Source organism: Arabidopsis lyrata (genome assembly GCF_000004255.2).
Source record: "Arabidopsis lyrata subsp. lyrata unplaced genomic scaffold ARALYscaffold_1, whole genome shotgun sequence".
NCBI classification, from domain to species: domain Eukaryota; kingdom Viridiplantae; phylum Streptophyta; class Magnoliopsida; order Brassicales; family Brassicaceae; genus Arabidopsis; species Arabidopsis lyrata.
Genome location: NW_003302555.1, coordinates 11,024,631 through 11,052,207, shown reverse-complemented (window position 1 = coordinate 11,052,207; position 27,577 = coordinate 11,024,631). Strand labels below are relative to the sequence as shown.

The 27,577-nt window shown below is 36.6% G+C and overlaps 8 protein-coding genes and 1 long non-coding RNA gene across 11 annotated transcripts; 4 read left to right on the top strand and 5 right to left on the bottom strand.

Moving 5' to 3' along the window:
* The first annotated feature begins 7,135 nt into the window (after positions 1-7,135).
* LOC9326692 (probable methyltransferase PMT2) lies at positions 7,136-10,396 on the top strand. Of its 2 annotated transcripts, none has more exons than XM_021010982.1 (7): positions 7,136-7,450; positions 7,878-8,535; positions 8,612-8,822; positions 8,916-9,210; positions 9,304-9,693; positions 9,786-9,863; positions 9,955-10,396. In XM_021010982.1, the coding sequence occupies exons 2-7, from the start codon at positions 7,885-7,887 to the stop codon at positions 10,178-10,180; spliced, it is 1,851 nt and encodes a 616-aa protein (XP_020866641.1). In that variant the 5' UTR covers positions 7,136-7,450; positions 7,878-7,884; the 3' UTR covers positions 10,181-10,396. The 2 variants fall into 2 exon arrangements, with proteins under 2 accessions (XP_020866641.1, XP_020866642.1); XM_021010983.1 differs by lacking the exon at positions 7,136-7,450 and adding an exon at positions 7,482-7,677.
* Positions 10,357-12,131, bottom strand: LOC9326691 (sphinganine C4-monooxygenase 1). The gene is made up of 2 exons (XM_021010987.1): positions 11,828-12,131; positions 10,357-11,135 (listed from the first exon to the last, which is right to left on the bottom strand). Exons 1-2 carry the CDS (start codon positions 12,047-12,049, stop codon positions 10,587-10,589), a joined length of 771 nt encoding a protein of 256 aa, XP_020866646.1. The 5' UTR covers positions 12,050-12,131; the 3' UTR covers positions 10,357-10,586.
* A 274-nt stretch (positions 12,132-12,405) lies between these two features.
* LOC110224629 lies at positions 12,406-13,268 on the top strand. The gene is made up of 2 exons (XR_002329132.1): positions 12,406-12,800; positions 12,990-13,268. It is a non-coding gene; the product is annotated as an uncharacterized LOC110224629 (long non-coding RNA).
* A 493-nt stretch (positions 13,269-13,761) lies between these two features.
* Positions 13,762-15,891, bottom strand: LOC9326690 (origin of replication complex subunit 6). The gene is made up of 10 exons (XM_021010986.1): positions 15,582-15,891; positions 15,442-15,488; positions 15,248-15,352; positions 15,069-15,149; positions 14,838-14,949; positions 14,681-14,743; positions 14,508-14,595; positions 14,294-14,358; positions 14,080-14,176; positions 13,762-13,995 (listed from the first exon to the last, which is right to left on the bottom strand). Exons 1-10 carry the CDS (start codon positions 15,699-15,701, stop codon positions 13,919-13,921), a joined length of 855 nt encoding a protein of 284 aa, XP_020866645.1. The 5' UTR covers positions 15,702-15,891; the 3' UTR covers positions 13,762-13,918.
* Positions 15,892-15,984: 93 nt separating this feature from the next.
* Positions 15,985-18,976, bottom strand: LOC9326689 (cullin-3A). The gene is made up of 3 exons (XM_021010981.1): positions 18,634-18,976; positions 18,345-18,515; positions 15,985-18,188 (listed from the first exon to the last, which is right to left on the bottom strand). Exons 2-3 carry the CDS (start codon positions 18,503-18,505, stop codon positions 16,151-16,153), a joined length of 2,199 nt encoding a protein of 732 aa, XP_020866640.1. The 5' UTR covers positions 18,506-18,515; positions 18,634-18,976; the 3' UTR covers positions 15,985-16,150.
* A 451-nt stretch (positions 18,977-19,427) lies between these two features.
* Positions 19,428-20,416, bottom strand: LOC9329436 (predicted GPI-anchored protein 58). Its single transcript, XM_021014600.1, has 2 exons — positions 20,410-20,416; positions 19,428-19,876 (listed from the first exon to the last, which is right to left on the bottom strand). Exons 1-2 carry the CDS (start codon positions 20,414-20,416, stop codon positions 19,428-19,430), a joined length of 456 nt encoding a protein of 151 aa, XP_020870259.1.
* Positions 20,417-22,686: 2,270 nt separating this feature from the next.
* LOC9326688 (putative F-box/FBD/LRR-repeat protein At1g22000) lies at positions 22,687-23,978 on the top strand. The gene is made up of 3 exons (XM_002893328.2): positions 22,687-23,198; positions 23,275-23,412; positions 23,493-23,978. The coding sequence occupies exons 1-3, from the start codon at positions 23,088-23,090 to the stop codon at positions 23,790-23,792; spliced, it is 549 nt and encodes a 182-aa protein (XP_002893374.1). The 5' UTR covers positions 22,687-23,087; the 3' UTR covers positions 23,793-23,978.
* A 129-nt stretch (positions 23,979-24,107) lies between these two features.
* Positions 24,108-26,069, bottom strand: LOC9329435 (pentatricopeptide repeat-containing protein At1g26900, mitochondrial). 2 transcript variants are annotated; one of them, XM_021010984.1, is made up of 2 exons: positions 25,857-25,947; positions 24,108-25,749 (listed from the first exon to the last, which is right to left on the bottom strand). In XM_021010984.1, exons 1-2 carry the CDS (start codon positions 25,865-25,867, stop codon positions 24,324-24,326), a joined length of 1,437 nt encoding a protein of 478 aa, XP_020866643.1. In that variant the 5' UTR covers positions 25,868-25,947; the 3' UTR covers positions 24,108-24,323. The 2 variants fall into 2 exon arrangements, with proteins under 2 accessions (XP_020866643.1, XP_002890625.1); XM_002890579.2 differs by having other exon boundaries at positions 24,108-26,069.
* Positions 26,070-26,168: 99 nt separating this feature from the next.
* LOC9329434 (60S ribosomal protein L10-2) lies at positions 26,169-27,545 on the top strand. The gene is made up of 3 exons (XM_002893327.2): positions 26,169-26,275; positions 26,617-27,118; positions 27,206-27,545. The coding sequence occupies exons 1-3, from the start codon at positions 26,266-26,268 to the stop codon at positions 27,357-27,359; spliced, it is 666 nt and encodes a 221-aa protein (XP_002893373.1). The 5' UTR covers positions 26,169-26,265; the 3' UTR covers positions 27,360-27,545.
* Positions 27,546-27,577: the final 32 nt, after the last annotated feature.

Sequence of the window (27,577 nt, the reverse complement as noted above, 5' to 3'; positions counted from 1 at the left end):
ATAAAACTCATATAAATATGCGTATCAAATATAATCAATTTTCGCACTAACAATAACATCAGAGTCGATGCGTGATTTTTGTGCCTACCTTTAATTTTACACACAATCATCTTTCGTTTTTGAAAAACAAATCAATGAAAACTCGCCGTTTGTGTTGTGTAAATGTAACTCTTAATCAGAAAACCAAGACCACCCACTATTCTTAGCAGCTATACAAAAAGCCTTGATCACTCCTCTATCCTACATATGTTTATTTTGAAAACTTTATTGTATGAATAACAGAGAAAAATAAGTAGGCATCTCCACAAACAATCTTACGATTTGTAGTACGTACCAACAACATATTCCGTAACAAGGTTTCATCAAATTATCAAAAAGAGCAAAATGACAAGGTTTCATATCTATTTGGTTCAAACGAGTCAAATGCAACAATTATGGTTTTCGACTTCTAGATATATAATTTGTACTCGTTCAAATAAAATATGTTTTTTATCTAACAACTTTTATAACTAAAATGGATTAAAGATCCAAACCAGAGATATAAGGTTTACATAGCTAATATTTTGTGAGTATCGGCTCTTTGTGGCTTACATAATGGTCTATCTACTAAAATTGCAATAAGAAAGTGAGTCATTTATCTTATTCATTATATATATATATATATATATATATATATATAAAACTAAAAGAATAAGAACTCATATTTGTATGTTGCCGTGAAGTAGATTTAGTGAAACTAAGTTTACACTAATCCTAAGATCTACATTTACTAATATTGGCACTAAGATGTAACTAATTCTCTGAACCTACTCGCATAACTAAACCAAACAAACACTTTTTTGGTAAGCAACACAATCACTTTAGTAAATAAGAATTGTTACCTGACTAGAAGAGCTAATTCGTTTAGAGGTCAAATTTGTGTGGTTAAATTAACTACACGCGACACATGTATAGGAAAATCAATATTTATATGTGTGCTACCTCGATATCAATTCCTCTTCGAGGAACGATAAACAAATCCCCATAGTTCGAAGAAAAATTAAATTCAAAAAAGGCTTAGGAGTAATCTGAGTTCTGAAAGTTCAGTAGTAGGTGAAAAAAGGTTATAATATTATCGAGTTCGTGGTTAACTAAATCAGTAATAATCTAAAAATATGAAAATTGACAAGAGGGATGCGTGTAGCATTTATAAGGCAAAAGTCAAATTTACTCGACTTTCTTGTCATTTTTTGTGGGTTTTTATATACCGAATACCAAAGTATAGAATTTCACAACGTTTTCTTGCTTTTAGTAAAATCTAGTTGAAGTTTTAAATTTTTATCCAAAAATCTTTTCTTTAATCATTTTTGTGTATGTACAAGTACCGTCAATTTAATCAACTAATTATTTACTACACCGTCAAATAGTATAAATATCGGTTTTCGAAAGTCATGTTAATATATAAAAATAACTAGATGCTAAGTGACAAGGCAAATAGAACTATTTGAAAATGATGTTTATTGCCCAAGTAGAATGACATCGACTTATAAATTTCAATTTCAAAAAGTTCAACTAAAATCTTTATGGGTTTTCTAAGTGATACGTATTGGTAAGAAAATAGATAATTAGACACAATAAAAGAAGGTTAACAGTATAAGAAAAATGACTTGTATTAACCTATTTCAAGTTAAGTACTTAATTCAAGTCATTTTAAGGGCTTTCTAGTTAATTTGTATTGGATAATCTAATGTTGCATGGTTCCATAACCCCTTTTTTTAAGACATCGATCGTTCCATAACCTACATCGAAGTTATAATTCGTACATCCTTATTCAGCATCACATTCATTTTGGAACGTTAGGCCTTTTGAAAAGTGTGTCATAATCTGTTGTTTAACGTTAAAGTTTCAAAAATAAACTTCCTAACCAACGTGGGTTGGGCTAGTGGTATTTGAGGGGGTAATCCCAATATGGTGCCCGCAGTTCGATTCCCGTTGGCCACCGAGGTTTTTATTTGGCCTTCTCGAGCCTCCAGGAAACACACTAAGCATTGGACTCGGACGGCCCGAAAGGGAACCGGCCTCAAGCCTTGGTGCTAGTCGGGCTTCGGCCCGGATACCTGAATTATCAAAAAAAAAAAAAAAAAAAAAACTTCCTAACAGTTTGAATAGGCAATAGCGATAAAATTTTAATATGTGAAGTAGTGTTTAATTAACATGCAATTGTTTGAACGTAAACTTTCACCAATCACCATTGTGCGGTTTAAATAGCAAAAAAAGTTTAATATATGAATTACAATGACAATAATTTCAATAATTCATTATTGATGAAATCTTATATAATGTAGTCTAATTTTAAGATATGCAGCGCCACACTCTCGAATTTTGAATAATAGGTCAATACTATCGTATGCTAGAATTAATAAATTTAGTTTCAATGATATACTAATTCCATAAACTTTTTTATTGGGCATCCACAAAGCAAACTGACGGGAAAAAATATATGTGGAAAACTGGAAAAATAGAATGTAGTTTGATGGTCCAGCTTCACCTGAGTTTAATTTTTGGTACCGACTTCAAAACCAGATCGCACTATAGGCAAAAGTCTAAAGGCATAGCTAGGGGATATGTCAAACCCAATGAAATTCCAAAAAGCCAAGTTTCCTCGGTTTATACCCATTTTGTCTCTCTTCTAGTTTTGACTCTTTTTGGTTTTTACTTCCCAAGCGTGTGCACTTGATATTTGAGCTCTATTTCTTTTCTTTTTTTCTAGTATATGACTATGTATAAGAAAATGCATGGTTGATTTAATTATTCACAGTACATAATAAATGTGAAAATATTACTATTAGTCAAAACTTCAAAGTCTTCAAGCCCAAGCATCCATACCTCTGTCTTCGTGAACATTATTAACCATCCTCACCACAGTTAATCATGTCCCTCACCTTCGAATTTTATATCTTTGACCAAACTCTTTTCCCTTGTCACTTACTCCCTCCGTTTCGTTTTAGTTGTCGTTTAAAATTTTTTCACACAAATTAAGAAAAATATTTAATTTTTTGTTTTACCCTTTATTAATATATTTTATAAAAAATTTCATTGGCCAAAACATTAAAACAGTAGGGATAAAACTGGAATTTTTACCAAACATTTGCATTGAAAACCAAAAACGACAACTATTATGAAACCAAATTTAAATCCTAAAACGACAACTAAACTGAAACGGAGGGAGTATTGTTTAATCATATTTGTCTAAATTACTGTTTCACTACTTAGTTTTTAGATAACATTATGATCATAGAGTTAGAAGATACATAATGTGCGGTAAAAGAATATTAATGACCTAATCGTTTTTTTCTATTAACCGGTACATAGTAAGTTAAACATCTTTAACCAAAGTAATTAATACTCCAAAGTAAAACATCTTTAACCAAAGTAGTGTTTAAGATGACTAATCCTCAATGTCCAAAGTAACTTCAGTGTCTAAGTGTTTATAAACCATTAAGTAATACTATCATCATATCAAGTCGTAATTCTAATAGATTATACACTTGATGAACATTATTGAATAGATGACTTCTAACTTCGATTTAGACTAAAGTCTTAAGAGATTGAGTTAAAAGAAACGTATCAATAAATATTCCATCTATCCATTTTTTATGCATTCTCTTATTAAGAAAACTTATGTATAAACCAAGTCGCCTTGGTCCAGTGGTAAAGGGAGGTAATTCCCGCCATTTAGATTCGAGTAGAATTGGCCACCGGGGTTCGAGCAATTTAACATAGATTCCCCGGACCCCAGGATTAGTCTTTGGACCTAGAAAGTGTTTAGGATTACCTGAGTTTAAAAAAAAAAAAAAAACCTTATGTATAATAATTAAACCAAAAAAAACTTATGTATAATTGTTTGGATGCGCACAATTTTTCACGATAAAGTCGTGCATACCGTACGTGTTTAATTTCTTGGACCTAAAAGGTGTGTGAGTTTTCAAAACCTGTATTGGGCCTTAACTTGCTTAAATCTTAATCAACAATATGGGCCGATCAAAAATTATTATAGCCGACATGACCTCGTTTTTTTATTTTTGGTAGTTGGCCTAAGTTGCTTTTGTGCTTTGTAGACGATAACTTCAGACTTGAGTCTTCAGCGTTACATTCCTAAAAGTTTAAAAAGTAATTACTACTACTTGGCCGACAAAAGAAAAATGTTAGTACTCCTTTTATTTGGTTTTGCTAATAATTCGACCAACTAATTATGAGTTTAGATTTCGCTTAGCAATTTTTCAAGTGTCTGACTTTTGAAAATCTAGTACAATTGTACAAAGCTTTACATTTTTTCTAGTGCGTATGTCATTATTGCTCATTATCACTAGCCATCCATTTGTAAACACTAAACACGACGCCTTGAATATGAAGTTTATTTTGTGAAACTCAAAATGTTTATATGTATCTGAATACATTATTCTTCTTCAAAATCCCGATATTATTTTTGCACATTCTACTATTTTATTTTTATTATGTGTTCAAAATTTATCAGGAACCTTTATATTATATGGACATTAGCAATCAACTAAATTTAAGTTAATTATGTCACACTATATATGTGATGAACTCAATAATATATGATATCCAAATACAAATACGAACAAAACAAGATAGCCATCGAAACTTATCTAAGTTAAAATGTGAGATTCGTAACAACATGCAACAATATTTGACGCAACCAACTTGATTGAATCTAGTCAAAACAAATTCATTCGACATGCTTAGACTAAATTTAAAGAACTTTTTGTATGAATGTATATATTGACTAGAAAGCCAAAAATGATAATAACATGCCATGTCTAGCGTCGTCAAAGCGACTAACAACACTGATTTACACTTGATGAGCCCATATCAGATTTGGATTGAAGATAATTAAATCAAGATTTATTTATATAATTCTCAAACCCATGAGGCCATAATATATGCAACCCCTGATATCTATCTCACAAAACTCATTTACGTTGTGTTTTATTTTTACATGGAATTCTGATCGTTTCCTCCATCTTCTGAATTGGGTCTAAATATGAGGTTTTAATCGCTCATCATACATTCATACTAATAAACATAATCCATATTTTACAAAGTGAGCTATTGAGGATTAGTATGTTTCTTACAAGGGAGTGAGATATGGGTGACCTACAAGTTTTGGTTTTGAATTAATCGGGTCTTATGAAAATTTGGAACACTCAACCACCAAATCCACAATACTTTTTAAGTCGGTGGTGTACCCGCAAGAAGATATGCTGGGTCTAACCCAACTTGAAGACTATTTATTTACTATTGGGAGTCAAACATAATCGATCTTTGAATACGAGAAACCCAAAACATAAATGGCCTATTTAATAGATCCACGTATCTCACTATTTTTTTGTTGGATTCTAAGAGAGAAATAACTTCTTGTATGCTACAAGACTACAAGTTGCACAAAAACCATAGAACATTGTAGCATTAACACAAATACAAAAATGTTATCTTTACTGAACTAAAACAAAATGGAAGATTAGAAAACCTCTTTCAAAAACTTGTCTTTTTTATCAGTCTAAATAGATTATTAAATTTATTTCTTATGTTTTTTATAACAATTTTTTCTATATTATCCTAAATTTTTCAAAATATTTCAGAAATTTTTTCTCTCAGAGTCACAAACTTCATGTTATGGGCACAAAAATGGCTTTCTGAGTATTTATTAGTCACCCTGTGATATTGGACTTCAACATTATTTTAAGAAAAAGAACAAAAAATAGCATAAATATGCCCCGCTCATAAAAGATCCAACAAAACAACAATTGACTAAACATACATATCAGTTCGTAAGAACATAGCTAAATACAGCAGTTCATAGAAGATCCATAAGCCCACACTTGATTAGTTAGATAAGAAAGAAGAGCGGCAAGGTTGAGTTCAGATTTGACTGTTTGCAGCATGGGAGCAGATTAGTTCATAGAAACTATAAACTAATTAAGCCTAAAAACATTAGTTAATATATAGCATATTCAGAAAACTGTATCCATTAATTTATAAACCTTCATATAAACAAACATAGCCTTAATAAATCATGTCATAGAAGTTCAAGGGTGATCAAAATTACAAAAGTATTCAAATTTTATTTTGAATACACACATATGAGAAGCACAAATTTCGGAATTACCTCAATTATTTTTGTGAAAAAAGCGCTGATTTCTTCAATGTAAATATGAATTTCATTGCTCCGTGAGATGATTAATTAATTTATAATTACTTCAATTCATACTAGCTACTAACGAGATTATAAAATAATTAAAGATCCAATATTATCCATTTATTAACATATTATCCATGAATTAAAATACTAAAGTACTAAAGGATAGTCTCGTTAGTACAATTATTAACATATTATCCATGTAAAATTTGAGCATTATTCATCCTAAAAACATATTATCCATTCTTTTAACAAAAAAAAAAAACATATTATTCATTTATTAACATCAATTCATAGTTTCATACTACTATACACTGTAGTACTAACGGGACTAAAAATAATTAAAGACCCAATAGTATTAATTACACATCATCAAAAACAATTTTAGATTCATTTACAGCCGTTGGATCCAACTAGTAATCATTAGGGGCCGTAGGATTAATTAGTACGCGGTTTTTGCAACATACGCTTTTCTACAAATGTTGGGTCCACATGTTCAGAGGTATGTTCTTCCCTACTACTATAATTCATAATTTTCACACAACTATACTATAAAGTCGGTGATAAACAAATATCAAAAATTTAATTTAAATTTTATATAGTCACTACGCGAAACTTAACAACTAAACTCTCTCAATTTGATCCTCTTCCCAATTATGCATTAACTTTATTAATTTTCTTGATTTATTCATTCTAGATGAACAAAAAAAAGCTACTTATAAAACAGTGTGAAACAATAGACAATTGTACCGAATTAAAGTAAGAAATCAGCTTTTCTATTTTAAAATTTTTAATTTTTTAATTTATGTATTAATTTAAAAAAAATTTCTTAATTTTTTCCTTGGCTTTTTTATTTTATAATTACTCCGCCGATTTTAGGTCATTTATGTAGAGAAATAAAAATACGAAAATATCTGACGTCGTCGATTGAATCTACAAAGTTCCTCCCCCTCTCTCTCTCTCTCAATCTCAATGGCTCTGTTTTAAAAAGGGCAAATTAGAGAGTCCTTCAATAACAAAATCGCCAGCTTTATCTCTCTCTCTCTCTTTTTTACACATCCCATGGCTAGATGATGACGACGATTCACATAAACTAGGGTTTCCCCACAAATAATCTTACACGTATCCTCAATTCCTTCCTTCCTTTCTCCGTCATCATCATCATTTTTCCCACCGACAACAATCTCTCGGAGTTTGGGGACTATTACTTCTCATCAACCAATTGGATCTCCCAGATTCCTTCTAATCTCTGTATGTTCCTTCTTTCCGACAAATCTATCTTATGTTTTGCCAGATCGGGCTTACTTTTTAAAAATTCTGTTTTGTTTCTCAGTCTGTTAATAACTAATATCGTACTAGTTTAAGACTAGTGTTTTGTTGTAGCTTGTTTATTAGATCTCTTTCGTTAATCTTACGGAAGATTTGATTTTTTGCTTCTCTTTGAAGACAAGCACCAAAAAGTTTATATCTTTATGAATGTATGTCTCTGTTCTAGTTTTAATAATATAACAGATTTGAGATTCTCTTTGTCTTTTTAGTATAATTGTCTTGTTTTTGATCTGTTGTTGTTATGTCTCTATCTACTTATTCAAATCTAAAGCTTCAGTCTTTTTTTTTTTTTTACTCTTGATCTGATTTGGAGCTGATCTGTGTTTTTCTTGTATGACTTTTTGTTTAGATCAATAATGGCGTTGAAGTCTAGTTCTGCTGATGGTAAAACCAGAAGCTCTGTTCAGATCTTCATTGTGTTTAGTTTATGTTGCTTCTTTTACATTCTTGGAGCATGGCAACGAAGTGGTTTTGGTAAAGGAGACAGTATTGCTCTTGAGATGACTAACAGTGGAGCTGATTGCAACATTGTTCCTAGCTTGAATTTCGAGACTCACCACGCTGGCGAATCGAGTATTGTTGGTGCTTCTGAAGCAGCAAAGGTCAAGGCTTTTGAGCCTTGTGATGCTCGTTACACGGATTACACTCCCTGTCAAGATCAGAGACGCGCCATGACTTTCCCGAGAGATAGTATGATTTACCGAGAAAGGCATTGTGCTCCCGAGAAGGAGAAGCTGCATTGTCTTATACCGGCTCCTAAAGGATATGTGACACCTTTCTCTTGGCCCAAGAGTCGAGATTATGTGCCTTATGCTAATGCGCCGTATAAAGCATTGACTGTTGAGAAGGCTATTCAGAACTGGATTCAGTATGAGGGTGATGTTTTTAGATTCCCTGGCGGTGGAACTCAGTTCCCTCAAGGTGCTGATAAGTATATCGACCAGCTTGCTTCGGTGATACCTATGGAGAACGGAACTGTTAGGACTGCTTTGGACACTGGTTGTGGGGTAATGTCTTATACTTGACTGTCTGATTGGAACTACAATAATTACATGATGGAACTAAATTGAAACGTTTTGCTAGGTTGCAAGTTGGGGAGCATACTTATGGAGCAGAAATGTACGTGCAATGTCTTTCGCGCCAAGAGATTCCCACGAGGCTCAGGTCCAATTTGCTCTCGAGAGAGGTGTTCCCGCTGTTATTGGTGTTCTTGGCACCATAAAGTTGCCATACCCAACACGTGCTTTCGACATGGCTCATTGCTCTCGGTGTTTGATTCCATGGGGAGCAAATGGTTAGAACCGTTTCTGATCTTATATCAATTTGACTTTGGCTATGTCTAAAATAACTATCAGTTACTTACAATGCTGTTTTTGTGTTTTAACAGATGGGATGTACTTGATGGAAGTTGATCGTGTGCTTAGACCCGGTGGCTACTGGATTCTATCTGGTCCTCCAATCAACTGGAAAGTCAACTACAAGGCATGGCAACGTCCTAAGGAGGACCTTCAAGAGGAACAAAGAAAGATTGAGGAAGCTGCTAAACTTCTTTGTTGGGAGAAAAAGTATGAACACGGCGAGATCGCAATTTGGCAGAAGAGAGTCAATGATGAGGCATGCCGATCAAGACAAGATGATCCTAGAGCCAATTTCTGCAAAACCGATGATAGCGATGATGTCTGGTAAGTATCATTTGTTATAACCTCTTTTTTTTTTCTTGTTAGAAACATCACCATCAAGTTTAATTTTTGGCTCTAATAATTCATCTTCTTTAGGTACAAGAAAATGGAGGCATGTATTACGCCGTATCCGGAGACAAGTAGCTCAGATGAAGTAGCTGGTGGTGAGCTACAGGCTTTCCCAGATAGGCTCAACGCAGTGCCGCCCAGGATCTCTAGCGGTTCGATCTCTGGTGTTACTGTTGATGCCTATGAAGACGATAACAGACAGTGGAAAAAACATGTGAAAGCCTACAAGAGAATCAACAGTCTACTTGACACGGGAAGGTACCGTAACATCATGGACATGAACGCAGGGTTTGGTGGATTTGCTGCTGCTCTCGAATCCCAAAAGCTTTGGGTTATGAATGTTGTTCCCACAATTGCCGAAAAGAATAGACTTGGAGTTGTATATGAACGAGGACTCATCGGTATCTACCATGACTGGTAAGTAAAAGATTATTCACTCTTCTTCTCACAACTTCTCAAAATTCATTGTCTCTGGTTTGATAGAGACTGTCTGCTGAAATGGTTTTCAGGTGTGAGGCTTTCTCTACATACCCAAGAACATATGACCTGATCCACGCAAACCACCTCTTCAGTCTGTACAAGAACAAGTATGTATATCTGTTTTGTTTAATGACTCGTAACAACAATTATCCTGAGGTTTTTTTGAAATTGCTAATGTATGAATCCGGAACTCTTTAGGTGCAATGCGGATGACATTCTTCTGGAGATGGATAGAATTCTCCGACCAGAAGGTGCGGTTATAATCCGGGACGATGTGGATACATTGATCAAGGTGAAGAGAATCATCGCCGGAATGAGATGGGATTCGAAGCTTGTCGATCACGAGGATGGTCCTTTAGTTCCTGAGAAGGTTTTGATTGCTGTGAAGCAGTATTGGGTCACCAACTCCACCTCGACCCACTGAAGTTACTTTATTGCCGGTGTGACCTGACATTTTGATCAAATGATAGAGCTTTCGTCCTTAGGGAATGTGAGAGAGCTGCAATCTCGTCTTTAAACACTTTTTGAAGTATCTATTTATTAATGTAACAGTTTATATTTGTTTCCCAATCCAAAAACTTGGAACTCTGTGGTGTATCATTGAATTCTCAACTTAATAGTTTTTGCATAAGCCAACTCTGTTTCTTCTCTTACAAACTCAAATTTAAATAATCGGGTATGTTTCAGGTACACCAAAATGTATAATGTATATACAGTATACAAATCTCAAACTCAAGGCTAGTGCAGCTCTAGAGACTTGAGAGAAACAAATCAGCTCTTCTTCTGATTAGTCTCTCTACGTGTTCCAAAAACTCAGGCTCTCAACTTAATCAGTCTCTAACTTGTTTAGTTGGACGAGCTTCAAATCCGCCATCTTTCCGTTTCTCAAGCGAGTAAGGCATGTAAGTACCAAGAATCCGATCCCACATGACGAAGAAAGGTTGAGAAAAGTTGAATTTGTTTCCATAAAGCTGATGGTGCACATCATGATACGCGGTGTTGTTCTTAAACAAGATATGGAAGACATTTCCAGGGAGGCAGAGTCCGCAATGGTCATCCACGGTCTTGATGGTTGCAAAGGAGAAGAAGAAGATGGAAGTTCTTGGAGACATACCCGAGATGAGAAAAGATAAGGCGCCACCAATTGTATCGAGGATAAGCCCTTCTATTGGATGGTTGTATAGAGCTCCATAGGCATATGGAACAACAAGCCTATGGTGCTGAGAATGGATATGTTTGTATAAGAACTTGTTGTGATGCATATACCGATGCATGAAGTATTGCCATGTGTCGAGGACTAACATGGCAATTACACACTGACCAGCTAGAACCAATATGGAAGATTGCTGTGTGCTGGACTCGGCATCACTTCCTGTCACCTGCAGACGAACCACAACATATTCAAAGAGCTTTCATGCAAGTAAATGGAAAAAAAAAAATTGTAGACTCTGAAGTCTCGAACATACAGAACATGTGGCAACACCATGGGAAAGTTCATTTTTACATAATTGAAGAGATGTAATGGCATAGACATTGAGTACAGGTCATAGCTTTAGACTTACAGAACACGTACAAGAAATAAGCATGAAACTGCAGTGATAAGAAAATTGCTTCAGGATTCATCAACACTGTGAGAAATTCTACCATACAGAGGTCCAGAGATTTGATGGTATGAACAAATGCAATCTAGCAGACATTGAGTAAAAGTATTTCATCCATAAGAGACACGTTTTGCGCAATCAACAAACTCATACGCTCACAAGTCACAAGAGTCGTGAACATATTTTCTTATAAACCCCATTCAGGAACAAGAATTCCATTATGCTACCTAACGGTTTACGATGTTTTCGCACGTCAAATCATATAATAACCAAAGTCAGAGAAGGAGACTACTCCATTGATTCCTTGTTGAGATAAAGATCATGTAGATTAAACCCTGAAACCATCCAATCTAATTCACAGCTCATGAAAGATTCAGAGATAGATTATTCAAACATTGAGCTCACTAAAAGAATAGAACAATCAAAGAATTCTTTCAACTTATAAACATTTACTCAATTCATCACATTACCGTGAACAGAAGGATAGCGACGATGGCCTGAATAAACTGCTGGAGAAGAACACCTTTAACAACATTTGACTTGGAGACAAGATTCTTCTCTTCTTCCTCAACCTTTGAATGCAATCTATAACTCTCCAACGATGAGAGTCCCACATAAATCCCAGAGTAAACCCAATACACCAGAATCGGAGCAAAAGCTCCCAACAATTCGTCAGACAGAACAAAACCCATCTTCCAAACTTGTTGGGAATCAGTGAAATGAAATGGGAATCTGCTGAATCAGACGCAGAAAAAAAAAAATGGAAATTTTGACAATTGGAGATATGAAAGAGGACAAGGGAAAATTTAGTAATAGAAACTAGGCCTGGGCGTTCGGCAGAAACCGATCAAACCGAACCGAGAAACCCAAAATTTTCGGTTATTGGCGTCGACTATGTGATGAGGAGTAAACCGATCGGCAAAGTTTTTTTTGGATTTCGGGTAACGGTTCGGTTCGGTTCGGCAGGCTATAACCGATCGGTTATTCGGTTTTTGTTCTACATCACTCCATCTTCTTCTTTCCTAGTCTGCTTCTGTGTGTTCTTATGAAGAAGAAGAAGTTGCGGCCGCCATGATTAATCCCTCACCATCGATTAGGTTCTTTACTTTGTTTGAAATTGGGCTGATTTACATGTGGATTCAAATTATTTTATATTAAGCCCAAACAAATGTGTTAGCCTTGATAAGTCAAAAATAAAAGACATGTGGCCCAATAATGTTTTATACTCAGCCCAAAACGACATAAAGTCATTTTTTATGCTTAACCCTAGATAAAAAAAATATGATTGCTTCTCTTCAACCTCCGTGCATCTCTCTCTCGCCAGTTCTTTCTCTCCTCTTCAAAATTCGAAACAAAACATCGAATAATCATATCATCTCGTCTCTTCGCCGGTTCTACCTCTTGATCTTTTCCAGCTTGTACTTCTTCGTCCGCTAGATTACAGTAAGTTGTCTCACCCATCATCAATTTTTGAGTTTTTCTCTTCAATGTGATTTGGGGTTGGTTTATTTGATTTCTCATGGAGTTTAGAATGAAAAAGAACCGGAGTTTTATCCTTACTATTCCTTCTATAACGATTTAGAGGTATGAAATATAGAATTGAAGTGTTGTATTGTTGTCTATTTTGACCAGATATTGTCGGAAGTCTCATCGGACGAGGAGATCCAACAGTCGCCGTTGCCATTGACGTCTCCTCGCAGCCTCGCCGTCAGCCACTTCATGGAAAACCCTAATTGTAATGGGTTTGGGCTTTAATCCATAGTTATGTGATGAGTTTGGTTTTGTAATTGTAATTGGTTTTTTTTATTGGTTTGTTACTAGATTACAGATTTTTTTGGGCCCATTATCTGTATTTAGGGCTAATTCGGTTTAAATAAACCGAAATAGAAAAAAAATCGGTTTAATTCGGAATAGATTTTTAAGCAGAGAACCGAACCGAATAAACCGAGATCCGAACGAACCGAACCGAATAAAATTTCGGTTCAATTCGGCAGGTTTTCTAGATAACCGAAAAATCAAAAAACCGAATAAACCGAACCGATTAAACCGAGTAAACCGAACGCCCAGGCCTAATAGAAACTCAAAAAAGAAGGTTCAATTGGGGAAGAGAGAGAAATAAACTAAAATAGCAAAAGCTATTTCTGCTACGTGGCAAACGATGAAGAGATCGAGCTTTAGATGGATCCTTTTTTGACCGTTCGATGGAGGAGCAAAGATGTATCTTTCCCGCGTTTTGTTATTTACTTATTTTGTCGCTCTTTTCAAGTTATACCCTCAAACGACGACGTACTTACTAAGCTGAAAGTTAGGAAAAGAGATGTGTCGAGGACCAGTAAACCGAATCTAACCGATGCTTACCAGTTGGTTTTACGAAATAACATGTAGTTTAGTCAATTTATCCAAGTTTTCTAGACATTTTTGTGTCCATTATTTGCTTAGAAATCTATAAAATGGTCTGGGGAAAAAAACATTGCTTTTCAAGAATTGTCATTTACACATATTTCATATGATGAAAACAACAATAACTTGAACAAGATTTGAGTCTCTGAATGTGTGTAAGGTTATGAATCAACTTGCAACTCTTTTGTATCAGACTTCTTTGGGAAATTGAGACTGGCCTGTATAACTCTCTTAGTTCCTGAAAAACAGAGAAGAAACATAAGAAACAAAGGAAACATAAGATGAATCAATACTTTTAAGTTATATGGGAAGGTATAAGCACCTTTCTCTGGGTTCTGCTTGATCGAATTAACGACTGTAGATTTCCAGTCCTCATACTTAGCCTCTTCCATCTTCTTGTGTCTTTTGTAACACGAAGACTGCAGAAGCAAATCAATGTAGTGTGAATCAGTCACAAGTATGTACATTTGATACATCACAAAGAGGGAATGATTCTAAACAGATTATTGGAAAGAAGTCGGTTGCCATGTAAGTACCTCATCATCAGATGAATATCCACCATCCTCTAGTCTCCTCTTACCAGGTAACACATCAAGCAAGTCTGAGGAAGATTTTGCACATAATCACTTATTGAATGAAGATAAGCCTTCACTGAATTGAACTAATGCAAGGCAATTGACATATGTATAGACTAGTAGTTAATGTAAGACAAGAAACGTTTTCTCGAGAGAGAGAACTGAATAACCATACCTCGGTTTCCTTTCACGTCTTTTGCATCTTTCTTTTCCTTTGAGATCCCAACACAGTCAAAGCAAAGATCTGTCATGGAGGTTGAGACCTGTAGGTAGTTCCTAGTCAGTACTTTGGATATCAAGTCATAATTCTAGACATCAGTGTCTCTATGAAATAACAATGTCACTTACACAAGAGAATTCAGATTCTGATGTTCCACAAACCTCAATCAGCCTAAGCTTATCTACCTTAAGCTGCAAATAGATAACAAAACCAACATTCAGAAACGTCAAGCAATCGAAAAGTATCCCCAACATTCCTCAAAAAGGAAAGAAAGTTAAGTATTACCTTTTGCTTTTTAGCGCACAAATAAAAAGCAGCAGCTGTAAATACAGGTCTAGTAAAGTCAGCATTTGCCCGCCTCGATGCTGGCAGTGACGCAAGAAACCGCTCCTTATACCTAACACAAACAAGCAATTACTTGAACTGAAGGCATTTTAACAAACATATGGCATGCAAATCTTTAAGTACACAATAGAAACGGATCGAGACAACACAAAAAGGCGAACGAGGGCTTACGAGGATAACACATTTTGCACAGATTTGATTATTCTAACACAACCAAACTGAACCGCCAATTCTCTTACATTAAGCTTAATCCTGAAATGCACAATTAATCACACATCAATCAAGATTAACTCCACCAACCAACAGATTCATTAAACAACTAAAAGAAAGACATGAAAATGGAGACTCACTTGATCCCAATAACGTTTTGGAGACTATTGAATGATCTAGAATAAGCCTTTTCCGACATACCACTCAATTTAATCGCTGCTTGTCTATCGAATATAATCTGCAACCTAACAATAGATTCGAATCGAGTAATTAATATACTGCAATAACCCAATATGCAAATTGAAATCGATATAATCAATTAAGAAAATTTTACCTAGAGGCGGCGATTTCTAGACATATCACAGCTTTACAGATCTCACCCTGAGATCAAAATCAGATTTCAAACACATAAGGAAAAATAAGAATCAAAGTATTCGATGTGAAACTTTGGGATTCAGAATCGGATTATCTTACAACGCCGATGATGGATGAATCGAACTGAGCATCGCAAAGACGGCGGATCTCTGCAGCTTTTCGGATTAAAAGCTTGTTGTTATCGAGACTAAGTTTCCTAGCTATGTCGGAGATATCCATATCCTTAATTTTCCGGCGATTGTTAAAGATAAAGAACCAAAGTCAGTCACTGTGAGAGATTTTTTTCCGAGAAATGTCAATGGAACCGTTTGTGCTATGAAAACGCTATAAACAAAACGTTGCCAACGTTTGGCGGGATTTTTTTACGACTGGTTGAAATTTTAGCCGCGAAGATATTTTCGGCTCTTAAACTATTTATATAATGGGCCTTAAAAGGCTTCGACCCGGCCCAAATCCAGAAGCTGTAATCACATATAACAACAGTATCCGATGAAAGACGAAAGAAAAGGAAACAAATGTAAATATTCGATTAAACGGTAGTGATGCAGTGTTGGTTCGTTCTTACCGACTACCGTACAGTTCAGAGCTTTTACACCAAACAGAAGAAACAAAGCAAAGAAAAAAAAAGAGAGTGAAGTCTTTTTTTTTGGTTGTGGTATTCAACTTATTTAGGCTAGATAGCGGTAAAGTTTCCGGTCTGTACTATCCCTTTCCAAGAAATCTCGTTCAATGAGCGACTCGATTCTCTTCTTTATCTCTGTGGGATTAGCCAGGAACCGTGGCTGCAACTGTTTCGTCACCTCTGCGATTATGTTGTTGTGGTCTAGTATTTTTCTGGACTTCATGATCCTTACAATGGCTGCTTCAATCTGAGGTTTTCTGTCTTCCTCCACTCTCTGTCTCGTCTCTTGCTTCTCTGGTTCTGTCTCCTTTTGGGCTACCACGGTTCCGATCTTCACTTTGTAAAACTTGCTGGTGAATTTGTCGTTCACAACAAACGAATCCTCCTCTCCTATGTCTTTGCTCATGGGTTCTTTCTTTATCACGTTTTTGCCCTTTACACACGCTAGCGACTGCAAACAGCGTTTAAGATCTGCTGCCGGGATTTCAGTAGCCTGTTCGATTTCTTTGTAGCTGAGTCGATCAGAGTTGTTGAACAACATGAGAACACACATCTGGAAAGTCGACACATTCAGTTCATGTTTCTGACCCTTTCCAAAGATGGCTTTGATATCTGCTGTGCCCATGTTTGTTTGCCAGGACAATCTTCTACCGGTGTGGGTCCCAAGGTAGTAGGAACGGAACTTCTCACAGAGAACTGAAACTTCAGCTGGGAGATTACAAGGTACTGCAGGCTGTGTTGGCCAAGAACCAGTTGTAAGTACCTGAACAATAAGGGTTGGTCCTTCTGAAAGCTCGGGGTGACTGCCATAAAACCCGCGCATTGTGTCCTCTGAAGTCTTCATGTCAGTGAACATGCCTTCCAATTTTGAAGTGAACTGATAGCCACATTCTGTCTTTAGTTTCACTATTAAACTCCTCTCTGCTTCATCTGACACAGTTTTGCCTGAGAGAAGCCTTTTAGCCAAATGCTGCTTGTAGTACTTCTCAAAGACATCTTTCTCTTGTAAATAACGGAATAGCATCATAACTTTATCAAGGATAACCTCCACATCCACATCGGCGATACCCTTAAGTCCTTTCCGTAGCTTGTCATCAACAAACAGTGAGATGAACTCAGGAGAACGAGCATTCAAGTTGATGAAATACTCAAATGAAGAATTCAGCGCATTCTGAAAGGTTTTATCATTGCCAAATGCGGTGCTGATGATTTTGTCATATTTATCCCGCTCATCCAATAGACGCTGTACAAATTCCACCGGATCCTTTGACTTTTCCGGATCAGTAACCAGTTGTTTTCCCATCTCCCTAAGATGAGAAGTCATAACGTCTCTGACAGTAACAAGACCATTAGTAACCCTGCGAAACAAGTTGTACATTCTGCCCAAATCATCATACTTGTCATTCAGAAGCATATTAACCAGACCTGAGTTCTCCATGTGAACCAGTCTCTGCATGTGGTTGGCAATCATCTCTTTCTCAACCACACTAGTAATCTTCTCTTCGCTCTTGGCATCCAAGTAGTGTGCTACCCTCTCTATTTCTTCAGTAAGGCGTTTCTCTGCTTTCTTTAGGTAATCCCCACAATCACAAGATTCAATAAACTCCTGAGACTCAACCTTATAAAACTCAGAAGACGCATCCAAAAACGGCTTCTCAAAATCCTCCTGATACACAGATTCACCCAAGTCCATAAACATCTTAATCACATTCCTCATCAACCCCCTGTCAATAACTTCACCAGTCCGTTCCTTCTGCACTAGATCAAGAAGAGTGTTTAGAAGTCTTGTATGTATCTTAGTGAAATGCACAACATTATCCCTCCACAAGTTAAGCCCCATCGGATGAACATGGGTCTTTTTGGTGCTCTCAATGTAAGTCCTATCCATATACATGAGAATGTCTCGAATCATCTCTAACGCTTTGTTGTGCTCATTCCATTTCTTATTGAGCTCTTCAAGGAATGACCCTCCTTGAGCTGCCTCGATAAGCTTGGACTTTTCTTTGAGATGAGAAGTCATAGTAGCAATAAACCCAGTATAAAGCTTCTCACCAAACTTGTGCAGGACCATGTTGTACGCATTTCTGAGCCAATATACACAATAACTCAATTTAGACAACCAAATTAACACGAAACCTAGCTGAATGAAAGAAAGACTAACACCAACAGCTCAAATCCAGTATTGATTCCAGAATCATTACCAATTTGTACAAGAAAGGTAAGAGAATATAAGAAAAGACCTGTAAAGTTCTTCGAAACTGAGACCGCTAGCATCTTGATTATAAATCTGATGGATCGCACGCTCAAGAATCTGCCAAGTTTTATCAGCGTATTTGGGATCTACAACGACGCGATGCTTAAACGCCTCTATCTGAAAATTCCTCTTCTTCTGATTACTCATATTTTGAAACCTGAATCCAAAGCAAATCGACTCAAATCAATCTAAATTCCAAAAACACAACAACGAGAAGGAGGTATATATAAAATCATAACAAAAATCAGGTGGATCGAGGAAATCGGAAGACTGACCGGAGAGGAAAGACGGATGATCGGATTAGGGTTTGGAATTGTATTCTTTGCTTCCGATAATAGATTTGGGGGAAAAAAAAGGTTAGGAAATGGAATAATAATCGAAAAGTTGAAAGGAGAAAGAAGCTTAAGGATATTTGCAGCGTCGGCGTGTAAGAAGAGATATAGATAGAGATATCGGAGAAGATAGATTTCGAAGGTGGAGAAGAAGAAGAGGACAGACAAACGGAGCGGAAGAAATAAAAGTGGACTCTCCGTCTCGTGGTGGTGGTTTCGAAACTATTAGATCTTTATTAAATTAAATTAAATTCACAGTCATGCATGTTTCGCCCTTTGGTGTAGTGGTTAATGGATTTAAGAATTTTCCAGCTCATGGATCGACCCATCTCCGATCTATTCTCTTTTTTCGACATTGGTGGTTTTGTTTAGGTAGCTTTTACTTTGTCGATATGACTAATTGGTACATTTCATTTAATTGAGCTTTGGTTTAATGTACGAAAATAACTCATATTTGAATTTTTGTCATCACTAAAATCCTCTATATATTAAAAGAGATTTTTTAGTGTTTACGTGGCAAATCCACAAATTTTCTCAACTATTTTATTTTTATTTATTTAATTTTACTATTCACATTACCAAACACATTTATTTTTAAATAGTTTGCAAAGTTAAATTTTGATAATATTGTTATGACTGAAATTACATATTTTGAGATTTTTTTTTTTTAACAAAAGGTTTTTTAATATCGTACTAGAGGGAGTAGTGGGAGAAAGTAGTGAGAGAGAGCCGATTCATTACTTAGGAACAATGAACACTGGTGAGGTGGAGCCATGGTACTTGAATCTTGCGGCACGAGCCTCTGGTGTCTCAAAAGGAGCCGAAAGTTTCTTCTTCCTTGCTGCTGCTTTTGCTGCAATCCTCATCCTCAAATTAGCCCGAGCGACTTCCAGTGGATTATGTGGAGGAGCCTCAGGTACAGCTAGATGCTGAACTGGCGCAGCTGGAGGCGGAACTGGCGCAGCTGGAGGTGGAACTGGCGAAGCTGGAGCCTCATGAGCAGCTAGAGGCTGAACTGGCGTAGCTCGAGGCAGAACAGGCGCAGCTGGAGGCGGAACTGGCGCAGCTGGAGCAGCTGGAGGCGGAACTGGCGCAATTGGAGGCAGAAATGGCGCAGCTGGAGCCTCAGGAGCAGCTGGAGGCTGAATTGGCGCACTTGGAGGCGGAACTGGCGCAGCTGGCGCAGCTGGAGGCGGAATATTTTAAACATGGTATGTTGATATTTTAAACATGGTATGTTGTCTAAATAGACATTAAGATCTTCGAAGTTTTTGAAATATAAATTGTGTGTTTGAGATCTAGAAAATAATTAGGAAATATGTGAATATGGTAGTGTAATTCTAATCAAAGAAAAAAGATTTCACTAGTTTAGTTTAATAAGATATTTGCTCGTATATTATCGTTTCTTTAAAAAAAATTGTTTCTTTAATTTATTTGAGATCTAGAAAATAATTAGAAATTCTGTGAATATGGTTTACTAGTGCAATTCTAATCAAAGAAAAAAGATTTCACTAGTGTAGTTAAATAAATATTTGCTCATATACTATTGTTTCCTTAAGAAAAATTGTTTCTTTGATTTATTGAAATTGAATCTGAATCCCAACATGTTTATATCATGTGTCGTTTTGTTAATGTGGTGGTTTTGTCAAATTTATTTTGCAAAACCTTGATGATGTTGGTGAGATTGTTGGAAATGTAAAGGAATTTAAGTCCAAAAACTTCTCATCGTTTATGTAAAAGTTGAGCAGCGTACAGAGGTTGAACAAGATATATATATATATATATATATATGCTCTTTTTTGTTTCACCACACACTCTTTTTTTGAAATTCAAATTCACATGATGAAGGTTTTCTTCTTCTCAATCTAGTCTTCGAATATGAAATTCAAATTCACATTCTCATGTTTGTTTGTTAATTTGTTTTTTTTTTCAGATTTCTCCAAGTAACTGTGGCCGTGTTCTTCCGGCGCTCGCTCCGCCGTCGCCAGATGTTGTAACCCCGGCTCTAGATTCTCCATAGGTTCGAACACATTCTCTATCTCTCTAGCTTTTGTAGAAATTGAATTTCAGATTCTGATAGATCGTTTATTCAAAAAAAAAAAAAACAGACTGCTCGCACTGGCCGTGTTCTTCCGGCGCTCGCTCCTCCGCCACCAGACGTTCTAACTCCGGCGCTCGCTCCTCCGGCGCTTGCTCCTCCACAGGTTTGAACACACTTTCGATCTCCTGATTTGTTTTAGAATTTGAATTTCAGTTAATGATGATTGTTTTTTCATTTCTTTTCTGTAGATTGCTCGCACTCGCTGTGTTCTTCCGGCGCTAGCTCCTCCGCCACCAGACAAAGCTCCTCCGCCACCAGACGTAGCTCCTCCGGCGCTAGCTCCTCCGCCACCAGACGTAGCTCTTTCGGCGCTAGCTTCTCCGGCGCTAGCTCCTCCTCTCTCTGATTTTTTTTCAGAAATTGAAATTCACATTATTATTTGTTCTTCGTAATTGTCATTGGATTTTTGTAAGGTTGACTTAGCTTAGATACTGGTCATTGAGTTTTTAGACTTAGACTTAGATTTGATCTGAAAATAGGTTTAATCATACTTTGGTCATTGAATTTTTGAAATGTTGATTTAGACTTAGATACTGCAGGTCATTGAGTTTTTAGACTTAGACTTAGATTTGATCTGAAAATAAGTTTCATCATTCTTGGGTCATTGAATTTTTGAAATGTTGATTTAGACTCAGATAGTGGTCATTGAGTTTTTAGACTTAGACTTAGATTTGATCTGAAAATAAGTTTCATCATTCTTGGGTCATTGAATTTTTGAAATGTTGATTTAGACTTAGATACTGGTCATTGAGTTTTTAGACTTAGACTTAGATTTGATCTGAAAATAAGTTTCATCATTCTTGGGTCATTGAATTTTTGAAATGTTGATTTAGACTTAGATACTGGTCGTTGAGTTCTTAGACTTAGACTTAGATTTGATCTGAAAATAAGTTTCATCATTCTTGGGTCATTGAATTTTTGAAATGTTGATTTAGACTTAGATACTGGTCATTGAGTTTTTAGACTTAGACTTAGATTTGATCTGGAAATAAGTTTCATCATTCTTGGGTCATTGAATTTTTGAAATGTTGATTTAGACTTAGATACTGGTCATTGAGGTTTTAGACTTAGACTTAGATTTGATCTGAAAATAATTTTCATCATTCTTGGGTAATTGAATTTTTGAAATGTTGATTTAGACTTAGATACTGGTCATTGAGTTTTTAAACTTGGATTTAGATTTGATCTGAAAATAAGGTTCATCATATTTGGGTCATTGAATGTTATGTTTATTTGCAGCCTCGTGCTTCTAAGCACTCGAAGCCGGTGCTTCCACCTACGGTCGTGGCTCATCTTAAGGAGAAGGCCGAGAGAAAGAAGATCCTAGACAAGAAAAAGAAGAAGGCGGCTAGATGATGAACTCGTTTAAAACAAGTATCTTGTCTAAAACGAGGGTCCCTGTGTCAAGATGATGAACTCGTTTTAGAAAAGTATATGTTCTTCTTGTGTATTTGCTCAATCATCTCGATTGGCTGAGAGTACTTTCTTTTCTACGTATTGTTGTCAAGATGTTTCTGTATTGTTGTGTCAAGATGTTTCTGTATTGTTGTTTCTTAATGATGCTTTTATAAATAAGAAAAAAAAATGGTAGTCAAAACTACCTATTAAAAAAATCTGTGTTTTCTACCTTTTTGTGCTTTTAGATTGAGAGTGTTTTTAGTTTTGCCGCAATATGACTATCTGACATTATTATCGTAAAGGTTTTTTTTTTCCAGTACAACTATGTTTAGATGGTAGATTGTTCACTATCTATCAAATCTGTTTTATTTAAGTATTGCATCCAAAGTTATTTTTTCCTCCTCCATAAAGGGTCCAAATGGCACTCCGAGATTCAGTGTTCTTCCGCTTAAAACTTAATTTCTCGTTTTTCATGTTTTGTGTTTCCCACCAAAACATGATTCTGCCAAACAATGTAAATCCGGTTTTCAGCCAAAAAAAAATAATTTCACGTTTTACCACCAAAAACATTATTTTCGGTTTTCCGCCATAAACATGTTTTTTTTTTTCTTTCATTTTCATGATTCCATGGGCCTGAATTCCTTTATGGGCCTTTTCTTTTTTGTCCGAATCCAGTTACGTGACAAAGATATTTAGGGTTCTCTTTCATTTACGAATTTTGTGGTAAAGGGTTCTCATTGTTCTCACACCACATTGCCCATTTGTTAGGAACAACTTATCATTATTAGTTAGTTTATTTCATTGTAGAAAAATAAAGACTATTCACGGTTTTATTCCCAGGAAAGTTTCAAAGTCGTACCACTTCCAACGAATTTGATGGCAAAGCAAGATAGAGAATATGTCTTGCCTTAATGTGGCACGCATCGGCAATGTTCATAACCTCGATGACAAGTTGCTGAGATCTCTTTCTTCTGTCATACATCTGTACTTGTGTTTGACTAAATCAATGGTAGCGATTACATATCTCCGGTTCTCTTCTTTGTTCCTTGTTGCTTAGCCAACTAATGTTATTTGTTCTATCACAGGTTGCTAGCTGTAACGCCATCAAGTTCTCTCGGCTTATAGAGTTTTGCTTTTTTCCAAGTTGTTATGTAGATTGGTTGGAACCACTTATGATATTTCTTCAAATTTCTCCTAAACTAAAAACTCTTACGATTGACACTGTAAGTATACCATCCTCCCTTAAACACAAGCGCATCTAGTTTTGATGTACTTAACATTAAAGCAAATGTATTGATACCAGGATTACGGGTGTCTCCCACCTTCGTGGAACCAGCCGAGTTCTTCTACTCCCGAATGCTTGTCATCTCATTTAGAGATCTTTGGGTGGAGAGGGTATCGAGGAAGAGAAGATGAGAAACAACTAATGACATACATTCTCGCTAACTCAAAGTGTTTAAAGACAGTGGGGATCTTTCTCTTAGCAACCTGCAATCTTGAAGAGACACAAAAGGAGTTACAATCTATGCCTAGGAATTCAACATCATCCCAACTTCTAACCTCCTCCACTCAAATGGATTGGAGTTTTACAGGAGTATTATGAATTGATATTGCTGCTACTAAGCTATCATTTCATGATTTCATTTACTTAAACTATTGGGTTATGAGTTCACCAATAGAGTTTCAAATTTATTCTTTCTTTCTTGTTTAAAATCATCATGACAACAATTGAGTAGCCACATAATGACTGTCTCAGGTTATGATCCATAATGCCCAAAGCCAGCGACAACCATCATGTCATTAATGAATCAGTTTACCCTTAGTGAGCTTGTTCATGTAACTAGGAAACAAAACCTAAATGATTCTTTTGCAGGCAGAAACAATTAACACAATGACAAGCAGAGAAGTGCTTGGGTGGTGAAAAGGGGAAAGAATGTTTAGAGTCGCTGAACATCACAGTCAAATAGATTTTTCACTCTCCATCAAAACTATTTCATTAAGATCAATTGTCTCCTTTCTCTATACATAAGTTACAGGGTTTTAAATACAGGGTTTTACCTTATTGAACAACAATTTGCTCATAAAATTTTCAACAAAAAGATAAGAGGTGAATGAACTCCAGAGATTGCCTACTCTATTCTATTTCAATGGCGCTGTATCCAGCCTCTTTTCTCGCTTTATTCAACTCATCATCTAATGATTTTTGTGGATTCCCTGCAACAGCGTGTGTCCCAGCAATAAGAATTGCATCAGCCGGATGTATCTCGTCCATTTCAGCCAATCTCATCATCACACTTTCCCCTAAATCTGCATTCCCGTATACTCTACAAGCAGCTAGCAGAGCACGCCAAGCCGTTGAATCACTTGTGATAGGTAAGTTCCTTATTAACTCATACGCTTCCTCTAACTGCCCCGCTCGACCTAAAAGATCAACCACACAACCATAATGTTCAACTTTGGGCGTGAAGCTGTAAGCCTCAACCATCCTCTTAAAGCATCTGATTCCTTCCATTATCAACCCTCCATGGCTACAAGCATTCAGCACAACCAAGAAGGTAATCTCATTGGGTCTCACCTTGCAGTTCTCTTCCTCCATCTTATTGAATAGTGTTACTGCTTCTCTTGCTAGTCCATGAGCTCCGTAGCCCGAGATCATTGCGGTCCAGGACTTAACATCCTTATCCTTCATTCTATTAAAAATCTCAACAGCTTTGTCAAGCATTCCTAGTTTTGCATACATATCAACGAGTGCAGTTCCAAGTTTTGCATCCAAAGCTATTCTTTCCTCTTCCACTAGATCAGCAACACTACGTCCTACGAATGCTGCTTCACTGTTCGCACAGGAAGACAACAGCCCAACAAATGTAGATGAATTCGGTTTCATTCTTTCATACTTCATCTGCCTCAGTAGCCATACACACTCTTCAAGGATACCCATTTTGGCATATTGGTCAATCATACAGTTCCATGTAACAACATCCTTTCGAATGGCGCAATCAAAGATCCTGCGTGCTGAACCGATATCCCCAATTTTGCCGTACATCCCAATCAAAGCTGTGATTAAATGCAAGTCTAAATTAAAACCAATCTTGATGCATAAACCATGAGCAGATTCTGCTCCAGACAAGTTTCCTAGATCTCCAGTAGCCGAAAGAAAGCTAAGCAACGTACTGACATTAACGGGCACTTCACTATTTCGCATAATCCTAAACAAATCCAAAGCCAACGCTTTCTTAGAAACCTGAAGATACCCATTCATCAAAGTACTAAACGAAACAGAATCAACACTATGCGGCATTTCGTCGAACACTTTCCGAGCATCATTAATCCTTCCACAAACACAGTAAAATTGTAGAAGAGCATTCCTCAAATCAGTAAAAACCATGAACCCAGATCTCAAAGCAATCCCATGCAATCCCTCACCAATTGAACTACACAAATCACGAGAACATGATTTCAGAGTCGTGATAAAAGAGAATCGGTCCAAGGTGATACCTTTAGCTCTCAATTGGTTGAAAACACGAAATGCTCGCTCCGGCTCATCGCTAATCGAGTAACCTCTGATCATAGTGTTGAACATATAGAGATTAGTGTTGGAGACATGCTCGAAGATCGACGAAGCGTATCGAATGTCAAGTACAGAGGAAAAAGCAAGAAGCTTGCTCACTGAGAAATCATCCTTATCAATCCCCGTTTTCACCATGTAGCCATGAATTCGAGAAACTTCGAAGATGTCTCTGCAAGATCTTAAATCTTCTACAAGTTTCTGGCATTGTGGAGATAACAACGCATCAAGATTCTTACGTCGGAACACAAAATTGCGACTGAGGCTTGATGTCATCAGAAAAACGCCGCCGGTTAAAACAGCAAAAACGGAATAAACACGGCTTTGTTTTTTTTTAAGCTTAAAATATCATATTGGGCCTTAGTTCCTTAATGGGCCTTATTTTTTTTGTCCGAATCCAGTTACGTGACGAAGATAGTTAGGGTTATTTGTTGTTCATATTAAAAAGTTACGCCGTCTTCTTCTTCATTTCTAGGATTCGAAACACCAATCAAGGAGCCGAACCAACGCGATGGGGCGAAGTAAGTATATTGCTAAATTTCTCTGAATGTAATCGATTTTTTATGGATAGATAGATTCATTCTCTGTTTATCGATCTCAGCGGAAATGGTTTTTTTTATGAAATGGGTTTGAGTAATCACCGGAATCGTAAATTAGACTTGCTTAAGCTCGGAATTTACGTGTGGATTAGGTTTTGTTTATTAGGGTCAGTGTCAAAAATGGATTTTTCTAATCACTCCAGTCGCATTATTAGATTTGCTTAAGCTCGGAATGTTACATTTGGATTAGGCTTTTGTTTGAATTGTGTATCAGAAATGATTAAACTTGTTATTGAAGATGTAAAAATGTATGTAATTTGTAGGACCTGCGAGATGTTACCGTCAGATTAAGGGAAAGCCATACCCAAAATCAAGATACTGTCGTGGTGTTCCCGATCCTAAGATCAGGATTTACGATGTTGGTATGAAGAGGAAAGGAGTTGATGAGTTCCCTTACTGTGTTCATTTGGTTTCATGGGAGAAAGAGAATGTTTCAAGTGAAGCTCTTGAAGCTGCTCGTATCGCTTGTAACAAGTACATGGTGAAATCTGCGGGGAAAGATGCTTTCCATCTCCGTATTAGAGTTCATCCTTTCCATGTTCTTAGGATTAATAAGATGCTTTCTTGTGCTGGAGCTGATAGACTTCAGACTGGTATGAGAGGAGCTTTTGGTAAAGCTCTTGGTACTTGTGCTAGAGTTGCTATCGGACAGGTTCTTTTGTCTGTGAGGTGCAAAGATGCTCATGGACATCATGCTCAGGAGGCTCTTCGTCGTGCTAAGTTTAAGTTCCCTGGTCGTCAAAAGATCATTGTTAGCAGGAAATGGTATGATTGTGTTTGCTTTTTTTATGTTAAGCTCTTTATGTTTTGCAAAAGGCTTCTTGTTGATGTTTGAGTTTGGAAATTTTTCAGGGGATTCACCAAGTTTAACCGTGCTGAGTACACAAAGCTAAGGCAAGAGAAGCGGATTGTCCCTGATGGTGTCAACGCCAAGTTCCTATCTTGCCATGGTCCGTTGGCTAACCGTCAGCCCGGAAGTGCGTTCTTGTCAGCTGGTGCACAGTGATGCAGATGACTTGTGGATGTGGATTCGATATTCTAGTTTTGGCAGATGTTCCTTTTTGCTTCTTCTTTTTTTGTTAATGACAGTTGTAGACTATCCTCTTGCGGTTCTATAGTTCATGGATAGTGTTATGAGAGTTTTGTTTCGTTCTCTTCCATTTATGCAAACTTGAAAAAGGAGTTAATCATTGTTGCCATTTGTGTTCTAGCACCACATAAGCT